General features: G+C 40.5%; 1 protein-coding gene across 4 annotated transcripts; it reads right to left on the bottom strand.

Annotated features, from left to right (window-relative positions):
* Window positions 1-81: 81 nt before the first annotated feature.
* srek1 (splicing regulatory glutamine/lysine-rich protein 1) lies at window positions 82-12,700 on the bottom strand. Of its 4 annotated transcripts, none has more exons than XM_084571981.1 (11): window positions 12,430-12,700; window positions 12,144-12,277; window positions 9,978-10,093; window positions 8,356-8,502; window positions 7,106-7,284; window positions 6,884-7,014; window positions 6,699-6,801; window positions 6,473-6,604; window positions 6,112-6,183; window positions 5,863-5,977; window positions 82-2,561 (listed from the first exon to the last, which is right to left on the bottom strand). In XM_084571981.1, exons 1-11 carry the CDS (start codon window positions 12,555-12,557, stop codon window positions 2,403-2,405), a joined length of 1,416 nt encoding a protein of 471 aa, XP_084428107.1. In that variant the 5' UTR covers window positions 12,558-12,700; the 3' UTR covers window positions 82-2,402. The 4 variants fall into 4 exon arrangements, with proteins under 4 accessions (XP_084428107.1, XP_084428110.1, XP_084428109.1 ...); XM_084571984.1 differs by lacking the exons at window positions 12,144-12,277; window positions 12,430-12,700 and adding exons at window positions 10,470-10,601; window positions 11,031-11,931; XM_084571982.1 differs by having other exon boundaries at window positions 2,422-2,561; window positions 6,092-6,183.
* Window positions 12,701-13,687: the final 987 nt, after the last annotated feature.

Genomic DNA, 13,687 nt, shown 5'->3' with positions numbered 1-13,687 from the left:
TAAGCAAAATTATAAAAGGTAGAGATTTTTTCACGTTAAGACATAGGAATCTTGTTGGTGTAAACGAGTAATTAAGCAAAATTAATGAATGAAAAGTCTCTTTATTGAATGTTTTTGGAAACAGACCAGATGTATTGTTAAGATTCAAACTGAGAACAACCACATACACACACATGTATATATATATATATATATACACACACACATCCAAGCTCTTTAGAAACAGTGTTACCAAACCTTTACATCGAGTCCCAGTATCAAACAACCAATTGCCCTGGAGAAAAACCATCAAATATATTTCTACAGTATATATATATATTTATATTTATCTTATGTAGTGGGGTACACGGATATAAAAAAATAAAATTCTTCACATACGGTTACTATCATCTGTGTTTGAAATTTTACTAAACTTTTATCATCACACACACCCACTACTCCAAACAAGAGCCATTTGTACACTTTAAAAAAAAAAAAAAAAAAAAGTAAAAGCCATGGAAGTGGAATTTGGCAAAAGAAAAGAACTCTCCTGAAACATAAGAAGTTTTTCTGCAAACACTGATCCTGATTTGAAGCCACTTGTTGCAGACAGTGCTGCAAAGAAAGATTTAAACAGAAAATCAAAGTCCAAAGAGTGTTTATTCTGCTGTTATACACTAAGCAGTGTACAATACTTTAATATCTGATCAGTTCCATCCGTATTTCAATATATTTTTTATATTTTAGTAAGAATTTTCTGTACAATCTTAGGGTAGGCACTTTTTGACCCTTCTTCAGATTTCACGTTCAGCCTCTAGACTGAACTTTCCCCTAGTAATATGAGCCGTTTTGCACACCACCATCATGTTCTGTTTTTTTCTTTACAGTAGAGGCGTCACAGCGTTACAAGAATAGCAGGACCATGAAACATGATTCAATTGTTGCAGCTACTCATCAGGAGTTTATATATATATATAAGAAGAAAAGAAAAGCAAGAACGTGTACACCTACATAAACCAAAAGAGGAAATAAAGCAATATGTTGACCATAAATGATAAACCAATATTTTTTTTATGACAACAGGTTCACAGCGAGAACATAATATCATTCTTCAATCTCGTAAGTACAGCACTTCAAGTCATAAAACTACCAAACATATGCAGAGAACAAAGGAACACATTCCTTCAATAAAACACAAAGGGCAAATGAGCATTTCAGCATTGGCAGAAGTGTTTTTGTTTTTTACGCCATCCTGACCCTCGTGTTTTTACACTTCTGAACACTCTCACTGAATATGTAATGTGTCGTTGCTTCATTCTCTCGCTAAAGCAAACAGAATATGGGAAGTTGCCGAAGCAGCCACACCAAGGCAAGAGCAAGAAAATACAGTTACACCCCACGAGACCCCAGGCAGCGCGAGATGGAAGACAGAAAACAAAACATATGAAAAAGAAGTGCCCTTCCTGGTTTACTGACTAAATTTAACAATACCTCATTCACAGTGCCGTCTATCAGAACAATAACAAAATCAAAAGGCCAAAAGGAGAAATTCATGATCATCACTTGACATTTACAGTAAATTTCAAACTCTGCTGCTTGCTTTTCATTCCCTTATCAGGAAATTTGAAGTTGCAGCCAGACAGAACCAGGTGCAGCTCTTCTTTACAGAATAGTAACTGCAGTATCTTTAATACGTTGTATTAAACGCTGCCTGAGGAAGTGTTCAAAGCTCGGCATCAGCTCCCAGACCAAGCTTTTATTCAGTTTTTGTCCCTAAAATCTTGTGTAGTCAGCATCTTTCTACATTCTTCATCTATTAACGTCAATACTGAGTCACAGTAAACATGTAGTGGTAACCGAAGCGTCATTTAGGGCGAATTTAACGCGTTTCCAATATGAAGATAAAATCATTTAAAGGAAAAACTGTGACATAAATAGTGATCATTTCTGAAATGTAAGGCCGATAACCACAAAACCACAATTACACAACTTCTAATTGATGGAAAACTTAGTGTAAGCTCTATAAATCTCTGTCTGGGACGTGAATCTGGCTCAGCCCTGCATAAGTTTTCAATCTGCTGTAGTACCTTCACTAGAAAAAGAGTAATTCAAGCAAATTAACATACAACAGGATCTGTATCATGTTATACATTCCAATTAAATAGTTTTTTATTTAAGGAAAACCTCACTGTTCTTTTCCCTAAAGGCTGCCTCTGCTATACCGAGTGCTTATTTGCCCTCCAGGTGAAAACTGAGCTGAATTACAGGATCCACAAGGTGCCAAGTATGTAGTTCATTAGACGGTGTTGATTAGAAAGGTGTTCAGGTGGTTATTCTTTGTGTTTTTATGTATGTATACGCACGCGCTGGGCGTAGAGCTGGGCGTTGCTGGAGCAGGATTCGTTTCCTCGGTTCTGTAATAGTCACTTGGTGCTGTCGGTTCCCACGTCCTCCTCGCTGTGAGCCTTGTAGCTGCCGTTGTGCTGGGCGCAGGGTGACGACGCCATGTCCTCGCTCGGCGTGGCTGAGTCTTCTCTGTCGCTTTCATACTCCTTTTCTTCCCTGTCGTAGTCCACTTGCACCTGAGATAAGAAGAAAAAATAAATAATCCAATATAAATTTGCATGTGCAGACGTTTTTACTGTGCAGAAGACCCTACGTAGGCCCTAGCACCTCCCACTACGCGTCACAGCGACGCAGACCGCAAGAGCTGTGACTGGTGCGCTTGGTCGTAGCGTGTTTCCACTTTAGTATTCCCAGCTGCTTCTCCATCTCCGCAATTTGCAAATTGAGAGTTTTGGATCAATAAAGATGGAGCACATTGAGGAAAGGTTAACTGGGGAGGTTGGGAGATACAAACATTTGTACGACTCGTCTTCTGCAAAATTTCGGCAAAAGTTTCAGTCGCCGTTGTTGAAAGTGAAGCAGGAAGTAGAAACAAAAGTTAACCCGACTGGCAAAAAAAGACACAGCGCCGACTAGTGTTTGGATGGAGTTGTTACAGAGCGAGCCAGACTGACGAGTGCACAAGTATGAATGGGTCGCACTGGCGTAGGTTACATACGCAAGTTACACCATCTATGTCCCATAGTACTCTAAATAGATTCTCAACCGGGGGTCCGTGGACCCCTAGTGGTCCGTGGTGTAATTGCAAGGGGTCCGTGAAAATAAATTAGCTTTTAAAAAAGATCCTATGACATCTACAGAAATACCAATATTTTATTCAAATGTGACTCAGACACAACAGAAAGCTCATATTTGCCTCAAAGAGTGAATAAATGCCATAATGCAATTAAAAATGCAGCTTCAGCGGCTTCTATCGAATTGTGCCGCTAGCCCCCAGATCGGGTGGGGGGGTCCTCGGGGTCGATCAAAAATATGCAGGGGGGCCCAGGACCCAAAAAAGGTTGAGAACCACTGCTCTAAAGGAGCCTTAACTGTCTGGTAAGGAAAGGCCTGCGCTCGTTCATGGCGTTATTACATGTATTAATTGATTTTCTGAGTATCTTCCCTACATTATGAGTTTTCCATAAGGTAGATTTTCTGTGACCTCAAACTTTGTTTCGCTTGTGGACAAGAGGCCAAAAACCTAGAGCTAAAATAAATAAAAAAAAAAAAAACTTTTATTCTATTTGCTGGATTGGGTTGGGTTGTCCCTGAGGGCAGGGCAATTGTTGCTATGATTATGGGTAAATTAACAGCAGGCTAACAAGACATTGCACTGAATAACTGGGTTTTGATGTGTAGATCGACTACAATGATCAGGCACAACATTTTGACCACCTTCCTAACATTGTGTAGGTCTCCCTTGTGCCTCCAAAACAGTTGTGACTCATCAGAGAATGGACATGGGCCTTTAGATGTAATACTGAGGGAATATTCCACCTGTTGAGAGATGCTTTGTAAACTCGCTTTGTAGCTTTGTAGCTTTGTAGATAAATACCTCTGTGAATAATCCAACTGTTAATCAGTAGCCAGATTGGGCTTTACAGAGGACTAGGAAAGTCCATGGTTCATTAAGATAAGGAGTTCAACTGAGGTACGTTCAGATAAAAGATGATAGCTGTCCTTTTCATGATGTCTGAAGAAGGTGTCTGTGTCTCAACACACACATATAAATCTTTGGTTATGTAAATCAGTACACAAGCGTCAGACGTGATAAAAGATTTTAACAGATTTTTTTTTCCTCCAGGAAACAGGACTAGATTTCAGACTGGGGGGAATTCCAGTTGTGAAACGGAAGTCAATTCAGACTGACAACTTAAGACGACAAGGTAATATAAAGTGCTCTGCTGATATTAGCCGATTTAGCCACATTTTGGGTGAAATTATTGACTGGGACACATACTAGCCATATAAGAGGGATGGCTGAGATGTTAACTAAGCTACTTGAGTGTGTTTTGTGGAAGTTTAAAGGTCCAGTCTGGTTGTATTTAATGACATCTAGTGGTGAAAATGCAAACTGCAACCAACTAAATAATCCTACCCAAGTCTGTAGGAGAACTTGAACATAAAAACCCCAAAGCCTCTGTAGAGCAAGTGTTTGGTTTGTCTGTTCTAGGCTACTGTAGAAACACGGCGGGCTCTGTTGAAGAAGATTAGCTCCCTACATGGATACAAAGGGCTCTCATTAAGCTAATGAAAACAGTTCATATTTAAAGATAACTTTCTAAGCAACGCTAAGGAAATAATATATGCTCCTTTTTACATTTTTATCAGCTGTAAGTAAAGTCAACAAGGTGTTAGTTTTTGCATGTAAAATAGAGAAAATCAATTTTAGATGGTTGCAGCATCACTTCAAAGGTGCGTGTGAGGCAAACCTGCCAGGACTCTGCAGTGCAACAACAATTTTGCAAGCTGACAAGTGGTTTTTGAGGACAACACTCGTTCGGCTGCTATTTGTCAAGCAAAGATGTTGTGATTGTTATCAAAGCAAAGATGATGCGAGATAAGGCTCCAAAACGTGTCACCTTTCATCTCATCCGACTATCATTTGGGAGGATCGTCATAGTAAACGCTCAGAGGCAGGGCAGTGATGTGGTTTGAGTTTCAGGTTTGGGGACAAGTGGAAACACTCACAGAAGAAACACGGTTACTTTAGGGGAAGCTGTTGAGGATGTGCTGACATGATGCATTCACCTCCTTTTTGCATTTGAACTAAAATAAAATGTATATTTTTAATGAAGTACTTAAAGGAAATTTAGATTTAAAGGGATTTCATCAAGATTATTTATATGGAGCACAAAAGGATAATATTTTCACATGAAAAACATAAACCACACTTCTACAGGCTTTTGTTTTCATTGTTTATGTAGTTTCTTTAGCGATTTGGCCGTCAATCCTGAATTATTCAACAGACAATCATAGTGTCTCTGTAAACTGATCTGTTTCTGACCTGAACAGAAACTCTCAGCTTGAAGGGCACCACTTACAGATATTATGTATATGCTGCAAACCAAAAGTGTCACAACGGAATTAGGACCAAGCCACAGATTTAAATAAAACTACTCTGCACACTGTACTGTAAATATTACACCAGGGCACACTGGTGGTGGCGTTAGCTTAGCATAAATCCTAGAATTAGGTGCCACAAATTAACCGGGTTATGTGCAAAGACATTTGAAAGAAGCGACTTCCAATAATTGGTTTCCTTGAAATATGAATATCGTTTTCTGACTTGAAAGTTGACCTGATTTTGATTCTCTATTTGACTTCATGTGGTCATGTGTTTTACGCTTCGAATGCGTTCGTGTTATTAGTAAAACATGTTATGACATGACTGCTTTTCATGTTTTCTGTTTGAATTTATATATATACACACACATGCTGTATTATACAGAGTTTGAATATTTGCTATGTTTCGTAGTAGTCGTTTTTCGTTACCTTCATCGTCTTGGATCTGCTCTTTAACCTGTCCTCGTCTTTGCGGCTCCTCTTCCTGGACGAGGAGCGGTCCCTTCGCTCCCTGCTGCGCTCCCTCCTCCTCTCTCTTTTACCTCTAGAAGAAGCCAATAATAAAAAAAAAACATATATATAATAATAATAATAATAATTTATACCTAGAACCAACTTTGCAGACACCAAATTACACGTCCAATTAGAAAAGACATACGAGTTGAGATGAGAAGTGACCTTTTTGGTGACGGTGATCTGGCTTTCCTTCGAGGGCTCCTGGATCGATCCTTACTCCTCCTCTTGTGGCTTCTGATAACAACACATTAAGTACATTTACTTAAGGTATTTGTGCAAAATCTTTAAGCAGGTCGTAGACAACCTGTACTGCATTAAAACCGTTTTCGGGAACAATGCAAGATGCAAATTTAGGCAGCTTCTTTTGGAACATAGGGAATCTGGAGGCCCCTAGTGGCCAGAAAAGGTACGACAGGGTGTTACTACATTTTAATTTAAGTCAGTTTAATTTTTTAAGTGCAGCAGATTGAGTTCTGCTACATTTGTACCAAACAGAATCTACAGATCATTTGGGGATTAATACCTTATATGTTGGTTGTTCCCAACGTTCCTCGAGCGACTCCCGCTGCGCCGTTTGTCCCTGGAGCGAGAGCGCCTCTTGTGGCCGCTTCTGGAACTGTGCGAGTCGCTGCCCGGCCACGACCTCTGCGACGGCCTGCTCCAGGACGAAGGGGGAAAACTGTCACGATCACATTACTACGACGTCAAGTTAGTGAAATCCTTAAAGCAGCAGGGTTTTGGTTGGTCACCTGTGTTTCGAACGCGACCTTTTCCTGCGTGTTCTCGAGTGCGAACGAGATCGTGACCGGCGCGACCTCCTGGACCGACTGGAGGAGCGCTTCTTTGTGTCTGCTGCAGGATGAGGAGAAGTCAGCGCACCACACAACTTAAGCTTTGTGCAACTTTATGCTAGTAGCAAATCAAAGTGTTGTACCTGGTTCTATGGCGGCGGCAATGGTGGACTGAGCTTCCCTCACCCTCTTCATCACGCTCTCTAGCTCCTTAGCTGCAGCCTGCGGCGTCATCTCTGGGGGTTTTACTATAGCGTTATTGGAATGATTGACCCTGAAAGAAAAGAACGAGTTTGTTTCCTTCACATGCATTACTCAGAAGTTCTTGATGCTGGATTTGGCTGCAGAATGATCCAAATCCATACTTCAGTGGCCGGTCTCCAAACATGACTCCATTGAAGGTCAGGGCTCTGGCGACGGAATCCTGCTCGACAAACTCTACGAAGGCAAAACGCGTCGGCTGGGTCTCGTCTCCGGCCATACGCACAAACTTTACATCTCCCACCTGCTTGAAGAACTCCAACAGCTGATCTGCAGTAGTGGTCTGTGGAGAGAGAAAAACACATTTAAAATAAAAGAGAAGTCACAATTTCCGTGAGAGCGCATATTTTTTCACATATTCTCGATCGTAACTTCCGTTAGCTTGCGTGTATTAGTCACACCGTGATACCAAAACAGCTCTGAACTCTCGACTTTTGATTGCCACCTCTCTTGACCCAATAGACGATTGACTGTTTACCATGTCTTTAGCACAATTTTGGCACACTGGCTGCTATCCATTGAAAAAAAAAATCTGTAAAATACGCCTTTTCTGTAGTATTACTGTCAAAATTTGAAATGGGACAAGGTACAAGGTGTTTTCCAGTCCACGTCATCAAGTCACAGTCATTTTGAGGCAAACATTACTGAGAAAAACTTAGACCGACATGAAATCCTTCTTTTTCGGTGTATTCAAACTCATATTAGTCAGCGCCAGTAGCACTTAAGACAGATTCTAAGACAAAAATTCAGAGTGTTATCTTTCAAAAGTGGCCAAAACCAAGCCTGTACTCCAAATGGTTCAAAGGACAGTTTTAAATTTACTTTCAAAGGGTTAATGCCGTGATAAAAGCGATAGAGAATTAACTTATTTAATAGACAGGAAGCTAAAAGTCAAGACTTTTAACACGTTAATGATGACACAGAGTGACCTAGATGTATTCATTTGGATGAAACTGTAAATTTGTGCAAATTTTAATCACAAATTCCAATTTATTAGCTTTTTACACAAGAACAACATCTGATCAATATAATACGATGAAGTTCTCAGTCTGTTAGTCTCCTGTCAACAAGTTTTATTGCAGCCAAATAGGATTTTAAAGAAGAGCGACTGAACAAGCAACACCTGTCATTGCAAACCTGTCATAAATAACCAGCTGAGCTATTTGTATTGCAGTCTATTCCAGTTTAACCAACAGCACCATCTAGTGGCCTGAAGGAAGAGGTGGTTTTAATATTCTAGCATAGAAAAGTAACACTTTCCATTTAGGTATGAATACAATACTGTCACAAATATCACAACACAACAAATCTAACTGCAGCTAGGACGTGAACAGAGATTTGACATCACGTTTACCTGCGAGTTCAAGTTCCCGACGTAAACCGTCCTCCTGATCTCGTCGATTTTTGAGGGGTCCACATTTCCAACGAGGGGGGGCTGTGACAGAGCGGACGCAGCGGGGTCGAGAGCAGCCGATATCCGATTCACCACGGGAAGGTTCAGCTGCAGGTGGTAAACACACACACAGACAGGTTATGTTTAACTATAGAGCGGTTTATGCCTCTGTGGGACATAGACGCCGTAACCTACGTCGGTTTGAGGCATTTATACCGGCCACCCAAACGCTAATCTGCGCTGTGTCTTTTTTGTCAGTCAGGTTAATTTTTGCTTCTACTTCCTGCTTCACTTTCAACAATGGCAACTGAAACTTCCACTGAAATCTCTAAACCTCCTCAGTAAACCTTTCCTCGACGTGTTCAGTCTTTATTGATCCAAAACAATCAATTGGAAAATTGCAAGGATGGAGAAGCAGCCGGAAATAGTAAAGCGGAAACACACTACTACCAAGTGGACCAATCACAGCTATTGAGGTCTGTTACATTTCTAGGGAGGTGCAAGCTTTAAAATCTTAGCCAACTTTGAAGTGCACCTAAGCCCGGTTACACTAGCTAACGTTAGCGTTGAACACGTCCTGGAAGTGTTGCTCCTCTCAGCGGTTATTCTGAAAGTGCTCAAGTAATCATTCATTCATTCATTCATCTTCTGTAATCACTTGTCCTGTGGAGGGAGGCGGGGTCTGCTGGAGCCTATCCCAGCTGTCATTGGGCTAGAGGTGGACAGGTTGTCAGTCCATCTCAGGGCTAACACACAACCATTCACACTCACATGCACACCTACAGCCAATTCAGAACCGCTGAAGTAATCGTTTAGATTTTAAATCCGACACATCAAACATGTTTCATATTAATCGGGAGATTAACCCATTCAGACCGGATCACGCATCTGTGCGTAGTTACCATTAAGGCCGACAAACGCGTCTGTGTCATTTTGAGCGTTGTCGTCATGGCCAATTATATGCACTGTGATTGGCTGAAATATTCTTGGGGTGAGTGACAGAGATGCTTAGGGATTTTTTTTTAAACTCATGTGACTAATAAAACGCTTTGTGATTGGTCGAAATAAGCCTGACACGTGGAGTATGTTTTGATCGAAAATTTTAAACACCGTGCTAGCGATCCGTCATGGCTGACTCAAGTGAAGGAAGTGATATTGACGAAGTAACTGAAAAAATAGATCTTTACTGATTTTCAAAATTTTAAAAATGTTTGGTGTTTATTGATTTTTAAAAAAAATGCATTTGAAGATTATGCCCTAGCAAGTCAGTCAAGTTGAAAGCCAAAGAAGCAAGCTCTCAAATGCTTTTTATCTCATGTTTTTATCTGCTACAGAGCCTGAGAAATTAAGGTTTTAGTAAGCGTTGACATATTTTAACATATTGTTCTGAAAAACCTCAGGTTTTGAGAGGGGGTTTACAGAAGAGTATTTAGGCATAAAAAGGCCTTTTTTAGCTGGCATTTTAAGCCTAAATAGGTTAACAAATCTGTAAACACCTCACGTTATGAGATAATCTGGGCCAATCCTCAGCCCAGGCCCTGACACTCCTGCGCAAAAGAAATAACGACGAGAAGCTGACTCACATTCTGAAGCGGGGCTGGTGTAGGAATCGGTAGCAAACCCCCGCCAGGAATCAGACTGGGTACTGGGGCGACCGGTGCCAAAAGCGACAAAGCCTTGGCCTCTTCTGGGATTTTCCCTGCAGAACAAAAGCAAATATTAGTGAAGGCAATAGAGGGACTCGTCTCTCTGTCTCCTCTATGTCTGCACAATTAGCCCACTGTATTCTAGAGAGAAAGAGAGCATACACTTCCCCCATACACCCTACAAGTGCTCTACTGTCTACTCATGGCATTCAGGAGACCGAGCATCCCTACCGTGCTGTTATCAAAAACTACTCTCCTCAGTCTAAATTATTATTTTCAATGAAAATCTAAAACTTCCACAAGCAAAAGAAACTTTTTTTTTTTTTTTTTTAGTTTGTCCTTGGTCTCTTTTCATAGATAAAAAGAAAAAAGAAAAAGAAAAGAAAAAACAATGCAGAGAATGAGTCAACACTTTGATGTATGGGTCACCTGTACTGGAAACATATTGGTCATGAACCATACGATATCAAGCATGGGCGCTTTTCCGTGGGGGAGAGGGGGGCGATCGTTTCGCAGTGTTGGAAAGGTGTGCAACACAAGACAACCCCAATGGCTGCATCACTAATAGCACACAGAACATCAGATACAGAGAAGAACAACAATTTTAAGAACTGTAGGAAAGGTTAACTCAAAACTTAGCTACAGAAATCTTTGCTAAATTTTCCTCCTCTCAAGGTTTCTAAGCTGCTTCCTCGCTGGAGAAGAAGCTAACACACAGCTACAGGTATGTTTCAGTAAAAGCTGAAGAAAAGCACTGAGGATGAATTACAGTTTGTGTAAACACTGCAGGTGTCCTTCTAGTGTTAGGATACAGATGCAAAAGAAAGCATTAATGACGCAGAGCATTAATGCGCATGTCACGAGCTGATACTAAAAAAAAAAAAAAAAAGAAGAAGAGCCGTAGCGTAGTAATGTGACTACAGACATGTGAATATAATTTAAAAAGAATTAACGCTCAGATGAGATAAAGCTTTCGTTACTGGGTCTCACTTTTTTTTTTTTTTTTTTCCTTCCACAAAGACTAGCCCCTCACTACGTCAACAGCAGGAGACAAGAGAACACAAGTGTTATTGATCCTCCTAGCATCCCATGTGTGACACACGTCCCACCGGTATGCCGTAGCAACCTGGACAGAACTCAATCACACACAAGCTGCAGCTGTAGCAGAGAGAGAGAGGGGAGGGGTGGGGGAGGAGGATTGGACAATAATCAAAAACAACAAACCAAAATAACAAATATAAACACAACGCTTAGAGATTAGGCAAATACTGCAAGTTTTCTGGATAGAGACAGTAGAGAGTGGACAACATGGGAAAGTATGAAAGGAAACAAACCAAAAGAAAAGAAAAAAATAAATAAAAAATAATATAAAAAAATAAAAAAAAAGAGACAAGGTGTCCATCTTGGAAGGTTCAGCGGGCTATTCTCCTGGTCACATTCCCCCCTTGAAGGCTGCGTTGGCCCGATCGGGGATAGTGGCTTGGAAAACAATGCCTGACTCAGGCTAGTGTAGTGTAACAGCTGGGCCAGTCTAGTCATCTGATATGCACACATAATCACACAGAAAAAACATACAGAACCAAATTAATAAACTCAGTAGCCATTCCAGGACCAAGTCAACGTGGACAGAAAAAAGCATCAGGTTAGAGGTGATATCATTTTGACTGTACACAAAAAATAAATAAATAAAAGAAAAATAAAAAGGAAGGGGGAAGGGGGATGTAAAGAAAAGGAGCACAAAAATAAAAATGAAAAGAGAGAAAAAGGTGAGTTAGCTGTGTTTGGACATTTTTAGGCATTTCCATGATATTAAAAATACTACTTCTTCCACACAATCCAGTGTTTATAACATAAACCTATATAATACAATGTGTATGAACCACCTTGTGACTGCAAACCTATGGGGGCATTATTAGCCCTGCTTGAGGAGGGGTGGGGAGGGTTTTTTATTGAGCCCATCACCTGTGTCAAGTACAAAAAAAATGGCTGAAATGTTCTTTCCTCCATGTGAATTAAAAAATAAATAAAAAAATACCCAACCGAAAATAACCGAATTCACGGGGAGAAACGTTTATTTCTTTAAATAAAACTGGTCGCACTCACCTTCCGCACATGGCACTACTATCAGAGCTCTGTCAATAAACACAGTATTGGTGAGATGTTGCGCCACACCAACACTGGAAGGCTCTCGGTACTTTATATAGCACACTTTGGAGGAGAAAGACAGAGGGGCATTGCTGTGGAAGAGGAGACAAGCAGAAAAGAAGGCGGGTTGGTTAGTTAAATACACCTGCAAGCGCTCGGTTTTGATGTTTGTAAAAGGAACCGCGAAGAGGCCGCGCATCCGCGGTGTCGCGTGGCTGGCTGCGCCGCGGCGGGTCGCTCTTACTCGGGCGGGTAGAGCCGCAGCTCCTCGATGTCTCCCAGGAAGCCGAAAAGAGTGCGCATCTGCTCGCTGCTCACGGCCGAGGACAGGTTGGTGACCTGGACGACGGCGGTCCCCGGTATCCCGCTCATTGCTCGCCGCAGCTAACCGTAGTGATTTAGTGAGTGTGGTATTAGTGCAGTATTTATTTATCAGCTAACCCTACACGGTGTAATACTCCGAACATCCAGCAGGAGGGCGGAGCGATAGCTTCTGCTGCTGCTTCTTCTTCTTCTTCGCCTCCTTGGTTTTCTTCTTCTTCGAGGGTTTACTGCAAACAAACTGGCGCACTGTCGCCACCAACTGGTAGAGACCAAAATAACCCATATTTACAATATTAATAAAGCAAAAATAAAATTATATTATTATATCGAATTCAATAAAACTGTTTTATTTGGTTATATTTGATCAAAGATTTTGAATGTGATGTCTTTATTTCTCTAACATGCTGTGTTTATAGTTGTATGTTAATACTTTGTTTTTGCACAACTCTGCTACCTTTATTTAAAAATGGCATATTTTCAAGTCACCTTATTATTGCAAGCATAGTTTTATACTTATTCTCCTCGACTACTTTTATTTTCTTCTTCCTGTGTTTACCGTTATTGTTTTATGCCAAAAACTAAGACAAAGTTCTTGAACATGCAACCTTCTGGATATAATTCCCACAAGTAAGCTGTTCAGAGTCACATGGATTCATTTTAGGGACACGCAAAACTTTTAAAGCTGTTTTGAGAGGAGAGAGATGAAGCATAGCGAGGCCATCAGTGACTGCAACAGAGTTCTTCTGCAACAGGGAAAGCTTGTCCATCCATACGGATCTATTACAGATACAGATACAGAAGGTCTTTCCTTCCTGCTGCTGTTAGGCTCCACAACGAACACTCTTAATATGTGCAATATTACTACATCATATGTGCAATACTATTACACCATAAGTGTAAAAACTCCAAACAACAGCTTGACACCAGTCTATGCAATATTACAATTCAATCTGTGCAATATTTCTATTCGATTCTATTTCATTATTTATCTTTTATAGCTACTCTTTTTGCTCTTATTTTTTATTCTGCATTTTCTGTAAGCTGTTGTTAACTGCAATTTCCCCATTGCGGAACTAATAAAGGTTTTTCTTATTCTTATTAATCAATCAAGGCTATCAAGAAATTCAGAAATTGACTCTTCACACATCTGTATGATTTATAATACATTATAATGCCAG

The sequence above is a fragment of the Chelon labrosus genome (genome assembly GCF_963514085.1).
Source record: "Chelon labrosus genome assembly, chromosome: 22".
NCBI classification, from domain to species: domain Eukaryota; kingdom Metazoa; phylum Chordata; class Actinopteri; order Mugiliformes; family Mugilidae; genus Chelon; species Chelon labrosus.
This window is presented reverse-complemented; position numbering and strand designations above follow the sequence as displayed.